Genomic DNA, 24,347 nt, shown 5'->3' on the forward strand with positions numbered 1-24,347 from the left:
CGCTGCCCCCCACATCCTGCTGGGCTCCCGTTATGTCACCCAGCAGCTCTCATCCCCCTCCAGGAGGTGGTGAGTGCCCAGGGTCGGCGGAATCGCGTTGTAGCGATCGGGTCAGCGGGGGGTTAGGGGGAGGGGGGCTGCACGCTAATGAGGGGGCGGGGGAGAACCCAGAATCGTCCCTGCGTGTAGTAAACCAACGGCATAGTGCAACAGTCCTGTCCCCATTCCCAGCACTCATCCCACATGACAGTTTTCATATCTTCCTAAACCCCCTATCTTCACTCAGATTTCTTCTCCCTCTTTGGAAGCTGAGTTTAAAGAAAAGTCATAAAGTCAGGTATGGGACGGGGTAATATGGAGGCGTTAAAACTTGCTGCACTTCAGGAGCTTGCAAACGCCTCTTTGACTATAAAGTAAAAGCATTTTTCTATGTTCTGGAAGCACAGACAGATACATGAGCGGTACCAGATGTCTCCCTCATCTAACACCATCTACCAGTGTCAGCAGTTTGGAATTCAAATGGCAACCAATAGAAAAGCAGAATTTCATCATGGAGACAATTTCTAGTTTCCTCACTCCTTACTAGTTTAGTGTGCGTTTAAAAACCAATGGTCAAAGTGTTAAAGGGAAACTCCGGATAAGAAAAACTTGTTTCCTATTAAAAGTACATTAAAAGTTATATAGATGTGTCTATACAATGTATTACTGTTTCTGTACAGTTCTGCCATACTGGTAGCTGATAGAAATCCAGGAAGTGAAAACCAATGGCCCCTGTGCCAATTCACATTGTCTCCTGCTCCTGCTGCTATCCCCCCCAGGATACAAATCTTCCATGCCTCTGTCTCACATTGTGTGTGCCAATCCCCTGAGTGATCCACCATCTCTGACTGGCCAGAAGCAGGTGCTGCACTAATTTTACTGATTGTAATGGGTGGGGGCTGTGATGATCACATGAGGGAAAGCATTGCATTCTGGGAAATGCCAAACCAAGAAGAACAGAAACACAAAACAAAGCAAAACCCCCCAAACAAATGGATTTTTGGTAGTTTCAAAACTGGGATAGACAGGTAAGTAATGCGTTATGCTTCTGCAGAAGTTTCATTTTTTTAACCTCTACCTGGAGTTCCCCTTAACTACAATATCTCTACTTCAAGGTATCCTTCGCTTAAGCCTGATTTCTGGTATTCACTACACAGGCAATAGCATCATGTCCAGGAACAAACACATAAAATAACAATGCCAACTTAAAACAATAAAACTATCCTTGTTCCAATTTCTGTGTTTATTAAAAGAAAACTGTTAGGAAAATGTCCAAGAAGTTATTTTGTGTTTTTATTGGCCGTCAGCCAGAAGTATTGAAGCCTAAAGTGGATATCCAAGGACATTGTATACTCTTCACAATGAATGAAATATGCATTGGGCTTAAATTTATACTAGGGCTTTATTTTAGCTTTCTTTAAAAAAAGAAAAAAAGAAAAAACAAGAACATTTTCTCTGTTAGATCCAATTAATTTTAACAGAGATATAATAAATGCCCAAATGCTCATGTTGGCCTCAGTCTATTTTTGACTGTAACATGGATTGAATTATGTGTACTGGTTGTCCAGTCTACTTGGATACTTTGTTAAAAATACTCGAAAAATGTTCCATTACCCATTATCCTTTTTATTTTTATTTTTTTTGTTTTTACTTTGTGTAGTGTTGCTGTCTGGAATCTGTCAACAAGCAGTTTGGCTATTGCCAGGGCTTAACTGGGAATAACTAGTAGCCCTGACACTTAGAGACCCTCTAAGGTACATATACTATGGCTCGCCCAATATCATGGAAAAATAGAGCACCACGCATGCTGCTGCAAATATTGATTTAGTGGGTCTCCACTCCCATAGATATGTCAAGTACCACATTAACCCAACAAGGAAACTCTCATGTCAGTAAGGCACAGTTGCGGACACACTACATTTGCACCAGTAATCCGCCAAGTGGAAAGGATGGAGATCCACGATATGGTGATCTCCGATCATTCCCCTATCTCCCTTGTGATACCTAGCTTGTAAAGGCGGCAACAAGACTTTGTCTAACGCTTTGCGAGCTATGTGATCCGGGACGAGAAATTTATAACAACTAGTGATGAGCGAATACTGTTCGATCGAATAGATATTCGAACGAATAGTAAGGTAGTTGTTCTATCGAATATTATCGAATAGTTCACAGAATATTCGATAAATATTCGTAAGGGTTTAAATCCCCCAGCTTCCTGTTTTTACCTCCAAGTGGTCGAATAGATGTTTTTCAATAATCGAATACTTGTTCCCATAGACTTTAATGGGATCGAATATTCAAATATTTGGGAGATATTCGTACGAATATCGAATATTCGAATATTTCACTATTCGCTCATCACTAGTAACAGCTTTAAACAGATGGTGGGCAGATTTTATTTTTGACAACTCTTGTCACTGAATTTTGCCTATGGGCAGAGCATAAATCCAAGGCTTCAGCAGATAGGCTGAAGGCAGAATACCAGGGCCGGACTGGGGTTGAAAAGCAGCCCTGGCAAACAAACCCCACCAGCCCACATATACTGTATATCACCCACACAGTATATGAGCAGAGGGGAACAGTATATGGGGACAGTAGCACAGGATAGTGGGACACTCTGCATTACCCCCATAGTAAAAGTCGCCCTGCATTGCCTCAACACAAAAGGAGGCAAAGTGTGTTTGTCCGCTGATAGTGCCGCCCGCCAACAGCCCCCGGGGCCACGCTCATCACCTGCCAGGCCGTCTGCTCCCTCCAGCAGGCGCAGTGATATGATGTCATTGCGCCTGTGGGAAGATTTGGCCTACGAATCCACACACACACACGGTTCGCCTCCTTTTGTGTTGAGGCAATGCAATGGGGATCTTACTGCAGCAACAGATACTATTTCAATGACGTTTGAGACAACTGTATTAATTCCCAGTGTAACAAAGCTCACCCTGTGCCCCCATGTAGTATACAAGCCCCCTCTGTGCCCCATAAAAGTAGTTTTCCCAAATATGTGCCACTCTGTGCCCCCATATAGTATAGGAGATCTTCTTTGTGCCTCCATCTAGGTAGAGTATAGTAGTGGAGGCATAGTGGATAAGGGGTATAGTAGTGGAGGTATAGTGGATAAGGGGTATAGTAGTGGAGGCATAGTGGATACGGGGTATAGTAGTGGAGGCATAGTGGATACGGGGTATAGTAGTGGAGGTATAGTGGATAAGGGGTATAGTAGTGGAGGTATAGTGGATAAGGGGTGTAGTAGTGGAGGTATAGTGGATAAGGGGTGTAGTAGTGGAGGTATAGTGGATAAGGGGTGTAGTAGTGAGGTATAGTGGATAAGGGGTATAGTAGTGGAGGCATAGTGGATAAGGGGTGTTGTAGTAGTGGAGGCATAGTGGATAAGGGGTATAGTAGTGGAGGCATAGTGGATAAGGGGTATAGTAGTGGAGGCATAGTGGATAAGGGGTGTAGTAGTGGAGGCATAGTGGATAAGGGGTGTAGTAGTGGAGGTAAAGTGGATAAGGGGTGTAGTAGTGGAGGCATAGTGGATGAGGGGTGTAGTAGTGGAGGCATAGTGGATAAGGGGTGTAGTAGTGGAGGCATAGTGGATAAGGGGTGTAGTAGTGGAGGCATAGTGGATAAGGGGTGTAGTAGTGGAGGTATAGTGGATACGGGGTATAGTAGTGGAGGTATAGTGGATAAGGGGTATAGTAGTGGAGGTATAGTGGATAAGGGGTGTAGTAGTGGAGGTATAGTGGATAAGGGGTGTAGTAGTGGAGGTATAGTGGATAAGGGGTGTAGTAGTGGAGGTATAGTGGATAAGGGGTGTAGTAGTGAGGTATAGTGGATAAGGGGTATAGTAGTGGAGGCATAGTGGATAAGGGGTGTTGTAGTAGTGGAGGCATAGTGGATAAGGGGTATAGTAGTGGAGGCATAGTGGATAAGGGGTATAGTAGTGGAGGCATAGTGGATAAGGGGTGTAGTAGTGGAGGCATAGTGGATAAGGGGTGTAGTAGTGGAGGTAAAGTGGATAAGGGGTGTAGTAGTGGAGGCATAGTGGATGAGGGGTGTAGTAGTGGAGGCATAGTGGATAAGGGGTGTAGTAGTGGAGGCATAGTGGATAAGGGGTGTAGTAGTGGAGGCATAGTGGATGAGGGGTGTAGTAGTGGAGGCATAGTGGATAAGGGGTGTAGTAGTGGAGGCATAGTGGATAAGGGGTGTAGTAGTGGAGGCATAGTGGATAAGGGGTGTAGTAGTGGAGGCATAGTGGATAAGGGGTGTAGTAGTGGAGGTAAAGTGGATAAGGGGTGTAGTAGTGGAGGCATAGTGGATGAGGGGTGTAGTAGTGGAGGCATAGTGGATAAGGGGTGTAGTAGTGGAGGCATAGTGGATAAGGGGTGTGGTAGTAGAGGTATAGATGAAGGGCTGTATTAGTAGCTGTATAGATTAGGGGTGCAGTAGTACAGGTATAGATGAGGGGTGCAGTAGTAGTAGTACAGGTAAAGATGAGGGGTGCAGTAGTAGTACAGGTATAGATGAGGGGTGTAGCAGTAGTACAGGTATAGATGAGGGGTGCAGTAGTAGTAGTACAGGTAAAGATGAGGGGTGCAGTAGTAGTACAGGAATAGATGAGGGGTGTAGTAGTAGTACAGGTATAGATGAGGGGGGTAGTAGTAGTACAGGTATAGATGAGGGGTGTAGTAGTACAGGTATAGATGAGGGGTGTAGTAGCAGTAGTAGTACAGGTATAGATGAGGGGTGCAGTAGTAGTACATGTATAGATGAGGGGGGTAGTAGTAGTACAGGTATAGATGAGGGGTGTAGTAGTAGTACAGGTATAGATGAGGGGGGTAGTAGTAGTACAGGTATAGATGAGGGGTGCAGTAGTAGTACAGGTATAGATGAGGGGGGTAGTAGTAGTACAGGTATAGATGAGGGGTGTAGTAGTACAGGTATAGATGAGGGGTGTAGTAGTAGTACAGGTATAGATGAGGGGGGTAGTAGTAGTACAGGTATAGATGAGGGGTGCAGTAGTAGTACAGGTATAGATGAGGGGGGTAGTAGTAGTACAGGTATAGATGAGGGGTGTAGTAGTACAGGTATAGATGAGGGGTGTAGTAGCACAGGTATAGATGAGGGGTGCAGTAGTAGTACAGGTATAGATGAGGGGTGTAGTAGTAGTACAGGTATAGATGAGGGGTGTAGTAGTAGTACAGGTATAGATGAGGGGTGCAGTAGTAGTACAGGTATAGATGAGGGGGGTAGTAGTAGTACAGGTATAGATGAGGGGGGTAGTAGTAGTACAGGTATAGATAAGGGGTGTAGTAGTAGTACAGGTATAGATGAGGGGTGTAGTAGTAGTACATGTATAGATGAGGGGTGCAGTAGTAGTACAGGAACAGATGAGGGGTGCAGTAGTAGTACAGGTATAGATGAGGGGTGCAGTAGTAGTACAGGTAAAGATGAGGGGTGTGGTAGTACAGGTATAGATGAGGGGTGCAGTAGTAGCACAGGTATAGATGAGGGGTGCAGTAGTAGCACAGGTATAGATGAGGGGTGTGGTAGTACAGGTATAGATGAGGGGTGCAGTAGTAGTACAGGTATAGATGAGGGGTGCAGTAGTAGTACAGGTATAGATGAGGGGTGCAGTAGTAGTACAGGTAAAGATGAGGGGTGTAGTAGTAGTACAGGTAAAGATGAAGGGTGTAGTAGTAGTACAGGAACAGATGAGGGTCAGGGACATAGCTAGGAGCATGGGGCACACTGGGGGGGGGGAAGAGCATGGGGTACACTGAGGGGGGAAGAGCATGGGGCACACTGAGGGGGGAAGAGCATGGGGCACACTGGGGGGGGAAGAGCATGGGGCACACTGGGGGGGGAAGAGCATGGGGCACACTGGGGGGGGAAGAGCATGGGGCACACTAAAGGGGGGGAGGCATGGGGCACACTGGGGGGGGACAAGCATGAAGCAGATCGGGGGGGAGGGGGCATGGAGCAGACTGGGGCAGGAGGGAACATACCTGGTGTGACCCCTCTGCCCGGGCGCACACGCCGGCACTTGCGTTCTCCTCCCGCCCACCCGCACATACTCCCGCAGCGGACCCGCCCCCATACCGTGCTGAATATTACCTCCATGGAGGTCCCTGCAGATACTGAAGCATCGGGTGACAGTGTCGCTGCTGTACAGCTCCAGCACCCGCAGCGACACTATCACCCAATGCTTCAGTATCTGCAGCCTCCTCCGGGGACCTCCATGTGCGGCCGGGAGGAAGCGCGCGTATACGTCCTACTAATGGGGCGGGGACAGAGGGCGCTGCTGAGCGCTCTCGCTCCTCGGGCTATTTCGATAGCTGGAGGATGCGAGCAGCCCGTCCACGCGCCGGCATGTAATGATTTTGACGGGCGGACAGAGGGAAGCAAGCCGCAGCATTTTTTTTTTTTTAGTTTTTTTTAATAATGTTTTTTTTTTATTATGCAGCCCCGGGCGGCCCAAGGACTGGTAATCCGGCCAGCCCAGCGGGCATTTGCCCGGCTTGCCAGATTACCAGTCCGGGCCTGCAGAATACTTTAGATTTGGTAACAAATCTGGCAGGCTATTGGCAAAAGTAGTCAAGGGCCAGCTCTCCCCACTACGACCGCTGAATGGCTGAGCTGCTTTGAAACGTCTCGTCTCAAGCCGCAGCTCAGACCAGGAAGCGGCAGCGGGATGGGAGAACGGTGCAGCGCAATCCATGGCCCAGTGCTGGAACCGGGGAGGTAAGTGACCGGCGGCTACTATATCCACCCCTTCCCTGGCCATACAATGAAAATAACCCCAGCCCAGAGTACCCCTTTAACTATACCCCAAACCCCCCCCCCCCCACACACACACACACAATTGACAAGATTTGTGTTGAGCTGAAGAGAAGGTTTCACTTGCCTATATCTTTTCTGGACAGGTGTCACTTGAGGAGAACAAGCCGGGAAAGATGTGTTTCCTTTCCCGAATAGCAGCAATCTCCGTCCAGGCTGTCCTAGTATACGTCTATAGGGCTGCTCTACAGAGATGACAGCAGGAAAGTGCAGAATGCTCGTTCTCCTAATCAGCAAGGTCCCAGCAGTGACATCATGACCAAACAAAACTATTTTTGTCTATTTTTTTATATTTTTGATAGGAAAGCTTTAATAAAAATACACCATAAGGCTATGTTCACACTACGTACTCTTTTGTAAAACAGCCGTTTTTGTCGGGTAAAAACGACGGCCGTTGTTTTCTAACATTCCTCTTTCCCATTGCGTTGAATGCAAACAATAGCAGTTTGTGCACACAATGTAGTAAACGGACGTTGTTCGGCGAAGCTGCAAAAATAATGTCAATTTTTGCGGCCTTTATTTTTAGTTATTCACACAGCACTTTTTTTTGACCAGTCCTTTGTATTAAAGTCAATAGAATTTTATTACAGGACACACCCAAACGGAACAGCAGTCAAGATTGAGCTAAAATAATGTTCCTACAGCTGATTGCGATGTCAGCCGCACGAACATGCTAAACAACGGCTGTCTAAACTGCTAAAACCCGATCTTGTCTACTTGCCGCAAAGAATTATACATATTGTCGGCTAATTCTGACAGCTAGCCACAGTAGCACGGATCATCGATATCCAAAAATCTTTTTATGGATGAACTTTGCTGATTGCAACAAATACGCCGCAGCTACATCTAAGCCATCTGGCCGTGACACAAGTTATCCAGGTAGCTGCAGTGTATACAGTCCGATAATATACTTCATGTCTACATATTGATGAACTTTGATATATACTTGCCGATCTAACCAATACATAGCAGCTACAGATGAGCCATTTATCTATGATTCACTCGGACTTTACACATTACTCGTTTGCTCATTATTGCTCAATATTACTTATCATTTTTTACTACTGTATATTAGTGTTCATCTCTTGCTCGGATTTGCTTATTAGTACCCAATTTTACTTACAGTTTACCCATCTATATATATTCTTGTTATTTCATACTGGTAACATCTGTCAATTCTTATTTTGGAGCATTAGACTTGTTGTTTTTTATATATGTTTTTACATATTATTTCTTTATATTTGATTGTTTGATTATCTAAACTGATCGGTTATGGTACCATAATTTCTAACTCATTATTTTCTACTTATCAAGTAAAGTTTCTTTATTTCATTTTCCCCTTGAACTATCTCTTGTTTACCAAATATTATTACAATTACCATACCACATTATTTTCAATCATTCCCTGACTTGTCTTGAGGACCTATACCTTCTTTTACTTCCTATTTATACTTTAGTCTGTAGGGTACAGACACTCCATAGGTTAACCTCGGCAAGCCACTAGCAGTTGAACTCACACTCACCTCATTTTCTAGTGTGTGAACATAGCCTAACATGCATGTTATATTTAAACAAAATGAAGGTGTTTTTTTTTCCATATATATGTGTTCTTTTTTATGCATTTCAAAATAACAGTAAAGAACACTGCGTGAAGAGGCTGCTATGGTTATATTTACACATGCATGTTTGTTTGTTTCTTTATTTTGATACAATTTGAGTAATTTTTTGCTCGTGAAATCTCAGGGGCGGAAAAAAACAAAAGACAACAAGACTGGCACATGTATACACGCTAAGGCCAGTTCTACACAAGCATAATACAGGTGCGTTTCTGCATGTGAATTACAGTTACAGATTGTGGCCTGATCAGATCCTGGTCAGATCAGGTCATTAGACATCCTATCCACCCGGGACAGTGGTTTTACACGTGGCATTTTTCCCGGAAAAAGTAAGAAAGAGAAAAAAAACACATTGCTCTTTTTTAGAGAAAAATTCTGTGTCCAGATGTTGGAAGTCAGTGAATAAATAAAAACTGCTAAACCTGCAATGATTTTTTTTTTGTTTATGGTGTTTCCTCAAAGCACAGCAGGCTTCCATATTTCGGCTTCTATAAGACGCAAATTTAGCATGACAATTTTTGTCCAGATAAAAAACGTCCGGAAACCTAGCAGTTACTATAAGTATATGGATTTTTACCTGCTGTTTTATCCCCTGGGTCATGTGATTCTTTAACCATGTGACTTTAGGACCCAGACTGATCACCAAAATGGATGGGGAGATGACTGCACTGCCACGTGCTCCTCTCCCCGCTCTGTGTCTATGAGACCTGGTATTGGGAGTCCATCCAGGTCACACGACACAAAGCTGAGAGTACATGCATAAGTTTATACTTCTAGCTCTTTCAATCAAATTTTTTTTTAAGACAGGTAAGCTTTAGGTATGCGTTACAGTCGCTTTGCATTAGTTTTCAATAGTAAGTAATGGAAAAAATGTATTGCCGTATTGGAAACTTCTACAACTGTAACAAAACTTGATCATATGTCCCCCTTAAAGGGGTACTCTGGAGTAAAAAAAAAATCAGGTCAGCTGGTGTCAGAAAGTTATATGGATTTGTTAATAATTTCTATTTAAAAATCTCAAGCCTGCCAGTACTTATCAGCTACAGTATGCCCTGCAGGAAGTGGTGTATTCTTTCCAGTCTGACACAGTGCTCTCTGCTGCCACCTCTGTCCATGGCAGGAACTGTCCAGATCAGTAGCAAATCCCCATAGAAAATCTCTGGTGCTCTGGACAGTTCATGTTACGGACAGCAGAGAACGCCTTATCAGATTGCACCACTTCCTGCAGGGCATACAGCAGCTGATAAGTACGAGAATACTGGAGAATTTAAAATTGAAGCAATTTACAAATCTGTATAACATTCTAACCAATTTAAACACTTTTTTTCCCCACTAGAGTACCCCTTTAAACCTTCACAGCCTGCTGGGCTTCAGCATCAGTTTTAATATTAAGCAGAAAGCAGAATTTGGTTCGGCATATGGAAGGGAGGCTACAATTTAGCATTTTATGTTGTTTACAAAAGCTCCCCCACAAGCCACATGAGATGAGAAGCTCTCCGTGAAAAAATATTAAAGCCAAAGCCAAAACCAGGATTTTCTTTTCCTTTTTTAACTCGCAGCTGTGAGCAATATTCAGGACAGTGGAGGCAGGTTGGAAAAGCCTCAAGATGTGCTGGTAAGATCTTGTTTATCCATGACATCTTGGAAAACAAAGCTCTTGTGGATTATTCAGTGAAACCACATGCTTTGTGTGCAGAACGCCAGTAACTCCAATACTATGTAAAACATGGGGCTTGGATGAAAAAAAGGAATCCAGCATCCCATTTTGTTCATAGACTTCCTATCCTAAAAGGTTTTGTTGCTGGCAGTGGCAATTGTAGCCAATCACAGCTCAGGTTTAATTCTACTAGAGCATAATGAGATGTAAAAGATGAGCTGTGATTGGTTTCTGTAGAGAAAACCAGACCGTGTGAGTTTCGCGCAGCTTTATTTATGAGGGGTCTCTTATTGAGAAGCATAGACATGCTGGCCTTCTGGCCTCATCTAAAGCATTGAGTCAGGGCAGAGGTCATGTGGACACCCAATGGGACCTGGACGGTGTTGGAACACAGAAATAAAACTTGTGGTCAGCCCAGGTGAGTGTGCCGCAAGCTCACTTAATGATAAAAAATTGAAGTGCTTCTTCGGGAAAAAAAATGACGAAAACATAAATATGAGTTAGGCTGAGTTCACACAGTATTTATGCAGTCTTTTTAACGTGTCCGTTTAATGAAAAAAACTGATGCATTTGTTTGGATCCTTTTTTCATTGAATTCCATTAAAAAAAAAAAAAAGGATCCATTTAGATTTTTTTTTTTTTTTTTTTTTACAATGGAAGTGATGGCATCAGCACTGTCTCCAGTTTGGGTGGGGTTTTGAGACTCAGTTCCATTAAAGTAAATAGAGCTTAATTGCAAACTGCACCTGAACTGGAGACGAGAGGGGGAAAAGTGGCCATGTTTTTGTAGTGCTGGATTACCCCTTTAAATCTCGAGGTAAGTGTGGATCCCAGAAGAAGGACTCACAACCGTCAGTTATGCCGTTTCCTTTGGATAAAACCTTTAAAGTGTCACTGTCGTAAAATTTTTTTTGCAGAAATCAATAGTACAGGCAATTTTAATAAACTTTGTAATTGGGTTTTTTAGCCGAAAAATGCATTTTTATCATGAAACAGCAGTTTGAAGCTCTCCCAATGTCCAGATGGGGAACAGACTTTTTTTTTTTTTTTTAACCTGGGGCACTTGGAAGGAAGGTGTCGGAGCCCCATTGATGGTTTTGACAGCTTATTTTACAATACACTGTAAGGGTATGTTCAGACTGGCTGATTGTGGCGCTTGTCACCGCTCACAGCCACATGCATCTCTGCCCGTGCCATAGACTCCATTCTATGGTTGGGATTTTGCTGTCCGTCCAAAGAATGAACCTGTTCGTTTTTTGGATGGACGTCGGAATCCGCTGGAACTTCTCTGCGCAGATTCCTCAATCTAAACACACCCTAATATGGATAAAGCTGTCAATAAAGGGGTGGATGGTTGGAGGAGAAGAAACTAAAAAGTAATTCAATGAAGCATTTCCACCATGTGATCCTACCTAATCATGCAATTTTTCGGTTTCAACACCTTTTTTCATGCACTGTATTTGTGAATAAACAGGATCACATAGTGGAAGCGCTGCCTTGGATTCCTTTTTTATGTTTGCATGCTATTGGGATCTTGGTTTAGACCCTGGAGGCCATGCACCCTTGAGTAAAAATTTTTGGCTACCTGTCCTGGTCTTGCTTTGGTTTTTGCTACAATTACAGGTCGGAGGAGGGGGACACAGCTGGTGAATATGTAAAACTCCTGGCTTATTGGGCTGCAAACCATAAACCATGACTTCTACAAAACTAAAACATTTAACATATAAATAATAAACCACTGAAATCAGCGCCTGTCTTCTGGAGATTGATGGAGCTCCCGTTATTTACAGGCACAGTTTGTGACCGTAGATCCGCCAACCAGTTGTTAGCAGCAGGTAAGTACTGACTGTTCTGTATGTATGACTTACCAGAGCAAAGCACAATAGTAGTGAGTGGCTGCATGTTTCTGCTCTCTTGTAAATTTTTCGAGTGTCCAGACCTGGAACCAGCACCCCCTCTTGGCCCAGTGGATGTATTACAGGCAGGACTGCTGACGATTAGAGATGAGCGCAACTCGAACATGCTGGAGTCTGATCGTTCAGCATTTGAATACCGAAAGTTGGAGTCCAGGAAAACATGGAAACAGCCATAGGCCATAGACTGTATCCATGTTTTCCCGGGCTGCATCTAACTTCTTCACTGTTAATCAAATGCTGAACGATCGGACCCCAGCATGTTCAAGTGGCGTTCATCTCTACTTATGATCACTCGTGTAGTCTAGAGTTGATGTAAATAGGACAAAAATAGGAGACCCAATTCTTGTTTCAGGAACCCAATAGGGGCCTCACTGGCTTCTCAATGGGTCAGTATAACACGACTATAACTTTGTATTATATTACTGTGTGTGAACATAGTCTTAGCCTTACTTCAAACAATAGGGGAAATAAAAAAAGGGGGGGGGGTTGGATTTATACCGTTTGTTCTAGAGCAATGACAAGCACTGGAGCTGTCATCTGTAAGTGTGTGGTTTCTTCTCCATATTTCTTCCAGTTCCTTATTACCACATTACTTAGCGCTCATACACATGCTGTACAGAAGAATTTGCAGAGCTCAGGACGTGAAGAAACGTTCTTGTGCTTGGCACATTATAGAATTATGTTAATTTCCTGCATTGCTCTTTATTTATGTCACCATAATCCAGTAAGTATTAGTTACAGAGAGCAATCTGAGGCTAAGGCCTCCTAACAATTCACTACACATTGCATTCGCTGGCAATAGCAAATTCTAAAAGACTTCTATTAGTATTAGCACTGCTGGTTTTCAAGTGGTGCTGATCTCAATTATAATGGGAATAATAACTCTCAAAAATTTTTAACGTCCCTAGATGTTTCCATAGGCTGGATGTAGCTGATGCTGTTCAAATTTGTTTCTAGTGTACAACGCGTCTACGTACACGTATGTATTCCTGGCAATGAAGAGCCCTCTCTGCACCCCCTTAGGGACACAATGATGTACATGTACGTCATGGGTCCTTAAGAGGTTAAAACGATAAATATAGTGCAGGCAGGGGTGTGTGAAAACATAATGAAGAATCAATACTTACCTGTCCCCTTGTGGAGCGCTGGCGGGAAGGGCCTGCTCAACCAGTCAGTAACTGCAGCTGTGTCCCTCCCCAGTCAATGAGTGGCTGAGTGGACATTCCTAAGCCATATAACGATGTTGCATGAGAGGGAGCTGAGGAGGCCAGCGAGGGTCTGGGCACAGTGATGCAGCACTGTGGGGACATGGGCACAGGTAAGTACTGATTCTTTATTATGTTTCTGCAACCCACTACCTGTACTGGACTGTTTTGGCTGGACTTCTCCTTTAAGGCTATGTTCCCACTTTGGGAACATAGCTGAGGAAAGCGACTGTCTCACTATAAAGATAGCTGCTAATAATGATCATTATTAGCGCCGATCTATATTACAAGGCGTCTTTGCTTTATATGTTACCAAAGTGGGAACAAAGCCTTAAAGGGGTACTCTGGTGTATTCTTTCCAGTGCTCTCTGCTGCCACCTCTGTCCATGTCAGGAACTATCCAGAGCAGTAGGAAATCCCCGTAGAAAACCTCTCCTGCTATCCATATTGGAAAGATTACACCACTTCCTGCATGACATACAGCAGCTGATAAGTACTGGAGATGTGAGATTTTTTTTTTAAATAGAAGTAAATTGCAAATCTCCAGTTGATTTAAAAGAACTTTTTTTTTCTGGAGTAGCCCTTTAAGCTGTTTTTGTGAGGACTAAATATAATTGCTGTAATAGGCAGTACCACACACAAGTAATGGTCCAGTGCCAACCATGTACTTATTGAATCGAGAATATAAGAATGACATGCAAATAACTTTTTACCACCATAATTACCCTGTGCAAAAAGCCCTTAGGGTGAGACCACACGAGCGGCCAACTAGTTTATCACCTATAAAATGTTAAATACTGATCTTATACCATGGGAAAGAATCCATTGTCACACTGATTAACGCCAAATGCTCGCACTGCAGGTAGCGGGTATGGATATCTTTATGCAGCTGCTGTCTTTGCCAAGTTTAGAGCTTTAAAAAGGAAATTAGCTATCTCACCATTATAGAGCTCAGGAGGTATGACCTAGAAACTGGCTCAAGTCGAACAATCATTTTTTTTTTAAGCTCACAATGTAATGTGATTGTCTCTCTCTTTGCCACTATCTCAGAGGAGAAGGAAACTGTGTCAAATATTTCTGCTTCAATGGGACTGATTCATTACAGATCATAATATGGCCCCCAGAATGATCAAATGAATGCCCTAGGTCCCACTACTAGCACCCCCTGACACAGCGGCTTTCACATTGTTAATGCAGTATGACATTGTGGCCACTGAGATGAATAGTTGGGCGTGCAGTACAAGCATGGATATAGTGATATTACCCCAACATTCATATTACCGTATCAAATTTTACAAGGCAACCAATCTGATTGGACAGGTACTATTCTATAGAAAAAAAGGAATTGGTACTATTCTATGTCATGGGATCACACTTTAACCATAGTAGTAAGTGTGCAGAATCACTAATGTAATTTCTGTCACCTTGCAGTTAAATGTGTGCTTTGTTGACAAAGCTAGGAGCCATCGGCTTCCCACCCTGCCAATCACTCTTGTGGCCGTAGGTAGCAAGAGGCCGCTCCCTCCCTACTTCCCTCCCTCTTTGGCCTATGAGTGGCGTTAATCATGTGCTCACAGAGCAGGAAGAGAAGGACTGTTCAAGACAGGTGAGTATGCTTGTTTTTTTTGTGTTTTTTTTTGCACTGGGTAGATGTCTACATGGGGAGGAGGGGGGATTACTACCAGGGGAGATCCCAACCATGGGGGATACTATATACAGTGATCCCTTAACTTACAATGGCCTCAAGATACAATATTTTCAACATACAATCGTCCTTTCAACATACAACATACAATGCTACAGACAGACCAGATCTGTGGAACATGTAAATAACTAGATGATCAACCAATGAAAGTTGCCATTTTACTGGTAAAACCCCAGTATTAGTGAAGTGCCTGCACTGGTTGGCTGTCTAGTAGTGATTCTCCATAGTATAGTGTGATACTACATGTCCTGTGCTGTTCTTTCCCTCGGCCAGTTTTCCATAGAATTTTGGTCTCAACATACAATATTTTCAACATACAAGGGTCGTCCTGGAACCAATTAATATCATATGGTGACAGACCACTGTACTGGAATGGGGGGGGATATAAGGGGAGATACCTACCATGGGGTATACTATCTAGGGCAGTCATGTCAAACATGTCATTATTTTTGGCCCGCCAGGCAATTCAGAGTTTGAATTACATCTGGCCCGCCATGGCTACTATATGAGACTATGGGTGAGGGCTGGTTACTATATGAGATTACTGAGGAGGGCTGGCTATTATATGAGATTACTGAGGAGGGCTGGCTACTATATGATATTACTGGGGAGGGCTACCTACTATATAAAAGACTATGGGGGAGGGCTGGCTACTATATGATATTACTGGGGAGGGCTGGCTACTATATGAGACTATTGGGGAGGGCTGGCTACTATATAAGAGACTATTGGGGAGGGCTGGCTATTATATGAGATTACTGGGGAGAGCTGGCTACTATATAAGAGACTATTGGGGGGGGGGCTGGCTACTATATAAGAGACTATGGGGAGGACTGGCTACTATAAAAGACTATTACTATTGGGGAGGGCTGGCTACTATATGAGACTATTGGGGAGGACTGGCTACTATATAAGAGACTATGGGGAGGGCTGGCTACTATATAAGACTACTGGTTAGAGCTGGCTACTATATGACGCTATTGGGGAGGGCTGGCTACTATATGGGACACTTGGGGGGCTGGCTACTATTTGGGCACTATTGGGAGGGCTGGCTAATATGTGGGGCGATTTTGGTTGGGTTGGCTACTACATGGGGTATTATTGGGGAGTTGGTTATTACATGGGTTGGGGTTTAATCATATCATAGCAATTTATCATGTAATTTATCATAGTGCACAGCGCTGGGAGACGCACACCACTGACAGTGCCAGGAACTACGCATTCGCGCTTCAATAATTATCAAGGTTGGCCCGCAACTTTGTCCAATTTTTTAATTTTGGCCCACTGTGTATTTGAATTTGACACCCTTGATCTAGGGGGAGGGCAGATATGAGGGGAAATGTCTACCATGGGGAAAACTATTTACTGGTGGGGAGGAGGGGGGGATACTGGGAGAGATGGCTAACGTATGCTATCTACTGGGGGAGGGCTAACAAATGGGGATTTCCTACAGTCGGATGGCTACAAAATTGGGGGATACTATACAGGGGGAAATCCTTGCTTTTACCACTTTTGACTGGAGCATTCCTTTAAAGAGACGAGTTTGCTTTCTGAAGTGTACATGCTTATAAAATTACTTGCTGGTGACAACATTTATACATGTATACAAAAGATCTGACTTTTTAGAACATTATAACCACTATTAATGAGCACGTTAGTTAAAATCTATATTGTTTAAAAGATAAAATGTCATCACCTAAAGTTCTGTAGTGCTCTAATATTGGAGACTCTCTCCCAACCTCTACAAAGCCATCACTGTGGAAGTCCTGGCCCAGCAGCCGACGACCCCCTGCTGGGGAGGAGATGTAGTTGATAACCTGCACGTTCACGGCTTTAGACACCAGGCTCAGGACGCTGATGGCTTTAACTGTAACAGACGTAAAACACCGACAATTAGACAAGAAAAATCAAGTGAAGTCATTTCTATAACAAAAATATTTTTATTGAATATTTTATTCAATAAAACTTTATCAAATTACTGTGGGCATCTATTTATAGGGGTGTATCAGGGGAGTATCAGCAGCTTACATGCTTCTAACCTGCTGATAGTTTTGCCAGTAAAATAGGTAAAGGCTATGTTCCCACAATGTAAATTTGCCCTTATTTTTATATTGTGAAAACATAGCCTAAAAGCCTCTGTTTTTTTTAAATCTAATATGGTGTTCTTTAAAAGTCTAGGGAAAAGCAGCTGTCAATGCACACATTGGCCCAGATTTATGAATCTGTGTTAAACAAACACTGGTGTCATTTGCCCATAGTAACTAACTAGCAGTGCTTGAACATGTCTGGCTCACCTTAGCGGGCCGAAATAAAGGACACCAGTTTATTAAAACAATGCAGGCACATGGGGGATTAGTAAGTCTATACCACACAGTACAGTGTCAGAAATGCTTTGGAATATGTCTCATTTGAGACCTAGTTTTTTTTTAGTGACACCCTTTCCCTGGTAAAATGAATATTAATACATTAAAATAATTAGGAAATAGCCTGCAAAATTTTCGGAGAAGCACGGTAGCAACTTCCTGAGAATATAAGAATTTCATTAAAAAAAAAAAATTTGAGTCTTTGTTAAAAAGTCTTGCACACTTTACATTGCTGTTTATTGCAGTCCTATAACAAGACTATTGTAGCATTTAGGGGCCACATTCAAGTCGCAAAATAGCAGTACTTGAACAGGAAAGATACATAGACACTGTATATGGATTTCTGGATCTGGTATATTAAACCTTGAGTATGTAAGCCTATTCTGTCATAGATAAGCTACCTAGAATAGGTAACAATAGCCTTTTTGCTATGTGGTTGGAAAAGTGCCTGCAATAGTCACAAATGTTACTGTATATTTAGGGAAATGCTTGTGTGTTTTATAGGAAATTGTGCTCTCGTCCCAAAAGCTTGGTTATTTATTTGTGTAGGGTAACTTATCCTGGAAGTGTTTTTTAATAATGGAATATGAGGATTTTTTTTACTTACCTTAACCTCTTCAAGACCAAGCCTATTTGGGCCTTAATGACCAGGCTCATTTTTCAAAATCTGACCTGTCTCACTTTATGCGCTCATAGCTCAGTGATGCTTTAACGTATGCTAGCGATTCTGAGATAGTTTTTTTTTTTGTCACATATGGCACTTTATATTAGTGGCTAAATTTGGTCACTACTTTGTGTGTTTTTTGTGGAAAAAATCTAAATATCATGAAAAATTAAAAAAATTAGCATTTTATGAACTTTGAAATTCTCTGCTTCTAAAAAAAGAACGTCGTATCACATAAATTAGTTACTAAGTCACATTACCGATATGTCCTCTTTATTCTGGCTTCATTTCATAAACATATTTTACTTTTTTAGGGTGTTACGGGGCTTAGAAATTTATCAGCAAATTACCACATTTTCGTGAAAGTTTCCAAAACTGATCTTTTTAGGGACCAGTTCTTTTTTTAAGTTGATTTAGGAGGCTTGTATACTGGAAACCCCCATAAGTGACCCCATTTTGGAAACTACACACCTTAAAGAATTAATCTGGGGTGTAATGAGCATTTAAACCCTACAGGGACTGGAGCAAAGTTTTCACCATTATAAGGCTGTAAAAAAATGGAAAATTTAAATTTTCCAATAATATATACGTTTAGATTAAAGTTTCTCATTTTCAAAAGGAACATGAGAGAAAAAGCACCCCAAAATTTGTAACGCAGGTTCTCATGAGTACAACGGTACCCCATATGTGGGTATAAACCACTGTATGGGCACACAGGAGGGCTCAGAAGGGAAGGAGCGCCAATTAGCTTTTCCAATGCAGATTTTGCTGAAGAAGTTTCTGAGCGCCGGGTGCGTTTGCAGAGCCCCTGTAGTGTCAGCAGAGAGAGAAACCACCATAAGTCACCCCATTTTGGAAAGTACACCTCTCAAAGAATTAATCTTGGGGTAGGATGAGCATTTTGACCCCACAGGTATTGGAGGAAAGTTTTCAAAATTAGACAGTAAAAATGAAAAACTCGAATTTTTCCAATAATATGTTCGTTTAGTTTGAAATTTCTCAATTTCACGAGGAACAAGAGAAAAAAAATTACCCCAAAATTTATAACGCAGGTTCTCCTGAGTAAAAAGGTACCTCATATGTGGGTATGGGCACACAGGAGGGCTCAGAAGGAAAGGAGAGCCAATTAGCTATTTCAATGCAGATTTTGCTGCAGAAGTTTCTGAGCGCCAGGTGCGTTTGCAGTGCCCCTGTAGTGCCAGCGGAGTAAAATCCCGCCATAAGTCACCCCATTTTGGAAAGTGAACCCCTCAGAGAATTCATCTTGGGGTAGGATGAGCATTTTGAGCCAACAGGTATTAGAGGAAAGTATTCAAAATTAGACAGTAAAAATGAAAAACTCGAATTTTTCCAATAATATGTTCGTTTAGTTTGAAATTTCTCAATTGCACAAGGAACAAGAAAAAAAAAGTACCCCAAAATTTGTAACGCAGGTTCTCCTGAGTAGAACGGTACCCCATATGTGGGCATAAACCACTGTATGGGCACACAGGAGGGCTCAGAAGGAAGGGAGCGCCAATTAGCCTTTTCAATGCAGATTTTGCTGAAGAAGTTTCTGAGCGCCAGGTGTGTTTGCAGTGCCCCTGTAGTGCCAGCGGAGTAAAATCCCGCCATAAGTCACCCCATTTTGGAAAGTGCACCCCTCAGAGAATTCATCTTGGGGTAAGATGAGCATTTTGACCCAACAGGTATTAGAGGAAAGTATTCAAAATTAGACAGTAAAAATGAAAAACTCGAATTTTTCCAATAATATGTTCGTTTAGTTTGAAATTTCTCAATTGCACAAGGAACAAGAAAAAAAAAGTACCCCAAAATTTGTAACGCAGGTTCTCCTGAGTAGAACGGTACCCCATATGTGGGCATAAACCACTGTATGGGCACACAGGAGGGCTCAGAAGGAAGGGAGCGCCAATTAGCCTTTTCAATGCAGATTTGGCTGAAGAAGTTTCTGAGCGCCAGGTGTGTTTGCAGTGCCCCTGTAGTGCCAGCGGAGTAAAATCTCCCCATAAGTCACCCCATTTTGGAAAGTGCACCCCTCAGAGAATTCATCTTGGGGTGTGGTGACCATTTGACCCCACAGGTATTAGAGGAAAGTATTCAAAAGTAGACAGTAAAAATTAAAAAAGCGAATTTTTTCAATAATATATTCCTTTGAAATTTCTCAATTTCTTGAGGAACAGGAGAGAAAGTTCACCACAAAATCTGTAACGCAGGTTCTTCCGAGTAGAACAGTACCCCATATGTGGGCATAAACCACTGTATGGGCACACAGCAAGGCTCAGAAGGGAAGGAAGGAGCGCCAATTAGCATTTTCAGTGCAGATTTTTATGAAGAAGTTTCTGAGCGCCAGGTGCGTTTGCAGCGTCCCTGTAGTGCCAGTAGAGTGAACCCCCCCATAAGTCACCCCATTTTGGAAAGTACACCCCTTAAAGAATTCATCTCTGTGTGTGGTGAGCATTTTGACCCAACAGGTATTGGAGGAAAGTATTCAAAATTAGCCAGTAAAAATGAAAAACTCGAATTTTTCCAATAATATGTTCATTTAGTTTGAAATTTCACAAGGAACAGGAGAAAAAATGTCCCCCAAAATCTATAACGCAGGTTCTCCTGAGTACAACGGTACCCCATATGTGGGTATAAACCACTATATGGGCACACAGCGGGGCTCAGAAGGGAAGGAGTACCAATTTGCTGGAGCAAAACCCCAGCTAGTAACAGTTATTAAAATAGCGCAGTTACTAAAATAAAATTAAAAAAAATTAGATTACAGGTAACGTGGGGTGGTTACGGACGGTCTGGGGTGGTTCCGGGTAATCTGGAGGTGGTTACGGGCAACCTGGGGTGGTTACGGGTAATCTGGGGTGGATACGGACAACCTGGGGTGGTTACAGGTAATCTGGGGTGGATACGGTGAACATAGGGTGGTCACAGGCAACCTGGGGTGGTTACGGGTAATCTGGGGTGGATACGGTGAACATAGGGTGGTCACAGGCAACCTGGGGTGGTTACAGGCAACGTGGGGTGGATACGGACAACCTGCTGTGGTTACAGACAACCTGGGGTGGTTACAGGTAATCTAGAGTCATCCCGTGGACGTACCGGCACGTCCATCTGCTGGAACGGGCTGCAGATTTGGACGTGCCGGTACCTCCTTATGCGGCAAGGGGTTAAAGTGTCATTGCCGGTTTCTTTTGTTTTTTTTTCTGAAATCAATAGTCCAGGCGATTTTAAGAAACTTTGTAATTGGGTTTATTAAGCAAATATGCCATAATCTGCATTCAAAAAGACTTTCCCCAGGTCCCCCCCTCCCCACCTCCTCTCTCTCATTCACTGCTCATTATCAGGAAATCTCGACTCTTTTACATCAGTCGGGCCTGTGTAACCTATGGAGAGGGAAGGGGGGAGAAGGAAGATTAGTCACCAACAGAGAGCAGAGAACAAAGGACTACACAGCCTGAACTGTGTGAAAGTCGCTATTCAGAGCCCAGAGAGGTCAGTGCTGACTTCAGAGGAGGTAGCCCTGTGATGTAGCTGTAAACTAACTTTTTGTTGCCTCATCTCCCTCCATCCCTTCCCTCTCCATAAGAGAACCATGAAGACAGGGGGGAGAGCTTCAAACTTTTTTTTCATGATAAAAATGCATTTGTCTGCTAGTCCTGAAGCAGGTGTACATTTTTGCCTGGTTTATGGCAAGTAAAGCTTCATAAATCAGGTACAGGAGGAGGCCACGTCTCCTCCCCGCATGGTCATGCCACCCCCATTAGACCATCGGGGGGTATAGCTGGCGTAAGCCATGGAAAAAGGATGAATTTGCCTCCTTTTTTGTGGCATACGCCAATGGCGCATGATGATAAGTCCCCCCATAATGTATATCTTCTAAATGGTGCCACAATTAGACTACCTAACCTATTGAAGTCAATGGACTCATTGGGAAAAAAATTGGGAAAAAAAGGATTTTCAGAGTCCTGAAAATGTAAATGTAGCCTTATACATGGAACAACAAATGCTATACTGTATCTTTGCATCAACGTTTTGTTACCTGATAAATAATCTAATAATAAATGAAAAATCTCTGTAGGCAAAGCTTTAAATTGTCCCACAGGTGACGCTTCCTCTGACTCCGTGTCCTCCGCTGAGGATGCTGAAAGGTGCTGGTTATTCCTTTTAAACCGTAGTTTTGGGATGACAGTATTGCTGCTGCCGGAGGGGGTAGACGTTGATGCCATTACCAACAATCACTCTGAAAAACAAACACATCTTGTCAGCATATTGTCAGCTAATATTTGAAACATCAACCTAAGCAATCATCTCCCCCCGTGCAGTGGTTATCCTCTAGGCCAGAGATGGGGAACCCATCAGCTGTTGCAAAACTACAATTACCATCATGCTTGGACAACCAAAGCTAAAGATCTGCGAACCGTCCCTTCTCCTCTGTGGACTGGCTTCCCCATGGGCCGGCCCGCCTCCAGTGGGAGGGAATACCCTCCCCTCTATGATGTGGAGCCGCGTCATACAGGGGCGGGCGAATCCTCCCTCTGGGGCGGGGCGGCCCGCCTTATGTGCTTCAGCTCCGGCCCGGAACCAGTTGATAGAACGGCGCCTTACACGGGAATCGGGCCGTGGTTCAAAAAACAGACCACTGCACAGGCTTCCCCGTGACGGCGCCATTCTACTCCTGGGTCAGATTAAAGAGGATGTACCTGATGGTACATCCTCTTTAAGTGTGTACATATCTATTGTGTATCTATGTCATGCACCTGTGTGTGTTAGTATGATTACATGTATATATATGTGATGTGTGTTGTGCATATTTGTGTATGACTATATTCAAACATAGTTTTTCCATCAGTTTTTTCTTTTTTTCAACCAAAACCAGGAGTGTGTTGAAAACACACACACTGTGCAAATCTTTACATAATTCTTTTGCCCTGTCAGTTTTAGCTTCTGGTTTTAGCTTCAAAATATTGACCAAAATACTGATGGGAATATGTTGGGCTATGTGTGAACATAGCCCAACGCTGTAATATGTGTGTAAATGCTTAGGCTATGTTCACACATAGTATTTCCGTCAGTATTTTTTTCAACTAAAACCAGGAGTGAAGCTGACAGGGCAGAATTATGAAAGAATTATAGAAAGAATTGCTCAGTTTCTCTGTCTTCAACCCACTCTTGGTTTTGGTTGAAAAAAAGACTGTCGGAAATACTATGTGTGAATGTAGCCTACAGTGGTGGATTAAACCATCATATGGGTGGTCTGGGGGTCCACCCAGTGCTCCCAGGAGACCCCTAACCACAAAAACCATCCATGTTTTGCTGCAGCCCCCACTCTGGGATTCCAGAAGTGGTGTAGCTACTATAGAGGCAAGGTAGGCAGCTGCTCTGGGGCCCATGGTGGAGGGGGGCCCAGGGAAAATAAGAGCTGTCCTGTGTCTTAATGCTTAACCCTTTATGTACTGCAGTGTATAGGTGACCCAGTGTTCACTTACACGCTGCAACACAAAAAAGGCTTAATAGGCAGAGGACAAGGAGATCTCTGCTTCACTGCTCTGTTAACCCCTGACCTCTGTTCTCTGGCTGCTGCAATCAAGTAGGAAAATGTGCAGTGCTCTATCCAAAGGTCAGGGGTTATCAGTGCAGGAGCAGTGAAACAGAGATCTCCTTGTCTTCCTTTTTAACTTTTTTTTTGTGTAGCAGCACATAAGAGAACATTGGGTCACTCACACACTGCAGTACATGAAGGGTTAAGCAGAAGATAGTCTGCTCCTGCAGTATGTATTTAACCATAAGGGCTCCTAATGGGCCCTTATAGTTTAAATACATTGGACTGATAGAACAAGCAGCCATTGGCTCTCTGCTCTGCCAGTAACTTTTGTAGCTGCAGGCAGGATTCTGCCTCTGGTCACAAGAGATTTAATTTTCTGGCCACATTACCAACCTATATAAATATATATATGCAGTGCTTTGTGTTGTGCAAAGGGAAGGGGGGCCATGTACAGTTTTTTGCTATGGGGCCCCATGAATCCTAGCTACGCCCCTGGATTCCAGGGCTATATGCGCCAGATAGTCACTTCTTCCAGTGACAGATTAGATGGCCACCAGCTACCCAGTCTTGTAGCTGAAGGCTGCATAAGGCCTATAACCTGCAAGTGATCAGTGTCACATCCCAGCGCACAGTATGGTGACGTCACACTGCCTGCACTGGGTGCAACTAGCAGGAAGTGGACCTGCAGCATGGGGGCTGGGTGGGTAAAAGAGCTTTATTTAAGGGGTGACGCTGGCCCTTTAAATTTTTTATATATTCCAGCTCCGGCTGGGATCCCATGTGGCGCCGCAAAGAACTGA

The 24,347-nt window shown here is 43.3% G+C and overlaps 1 protein-coding gene across 5 annotated transcripts in view; it reads right to left on the reverse strand.

Annotated features, from left to right (window-relative positions):
• Window positions 1-24,347, reverse strand: part of FBXO47 (F-box protein 47) — a 52,728-nt gene that overhangs the window by 22,638 nt on the left and 5,743 nt on the right. For 4 of the 5 annotated variants that reach the window (XM_069952365.1, XM_069952363.1, XM_069952362.1 and 1 more), the window contains exons 2-3: window positions 22,045-22,245; window positions 16,675-16,845 (exon numbers count right to left, since the gene is read on the reverse strand). In XM_069952365.1, the coding sequence (XP_069808466.1) occupies window positions 16,675-16,845; window positions 22,045-22,231 (358 nt within the window). In that variant the 5' untranslated portion in view covers window positions 22,232-22,245. The remainder of the gene's footprint in view (window positions 1-16,674; window positions 16,846-22,044; window positions 22,246-24,347) is intronic. The other variant, XM_069952366.1, reaches the window with a different exon arrangement.

This window comes from Dendropsophus ebraccatus, chromosome 14 (genome assembly GCF_027789765.1).
Source record: "Dendropsophus ebraccatus isolate aDenEbr1 chromosome 14, aDenEbr1.pat, whole genome shotgun sequence".
In the NCBI taxonomy this organism is placed as follows: Eukaryota; Metazoa; Chordata; class Amphibia; order Anura; family Hylidae; genus Dendropsophus; species Dendropsophus ebraccatus.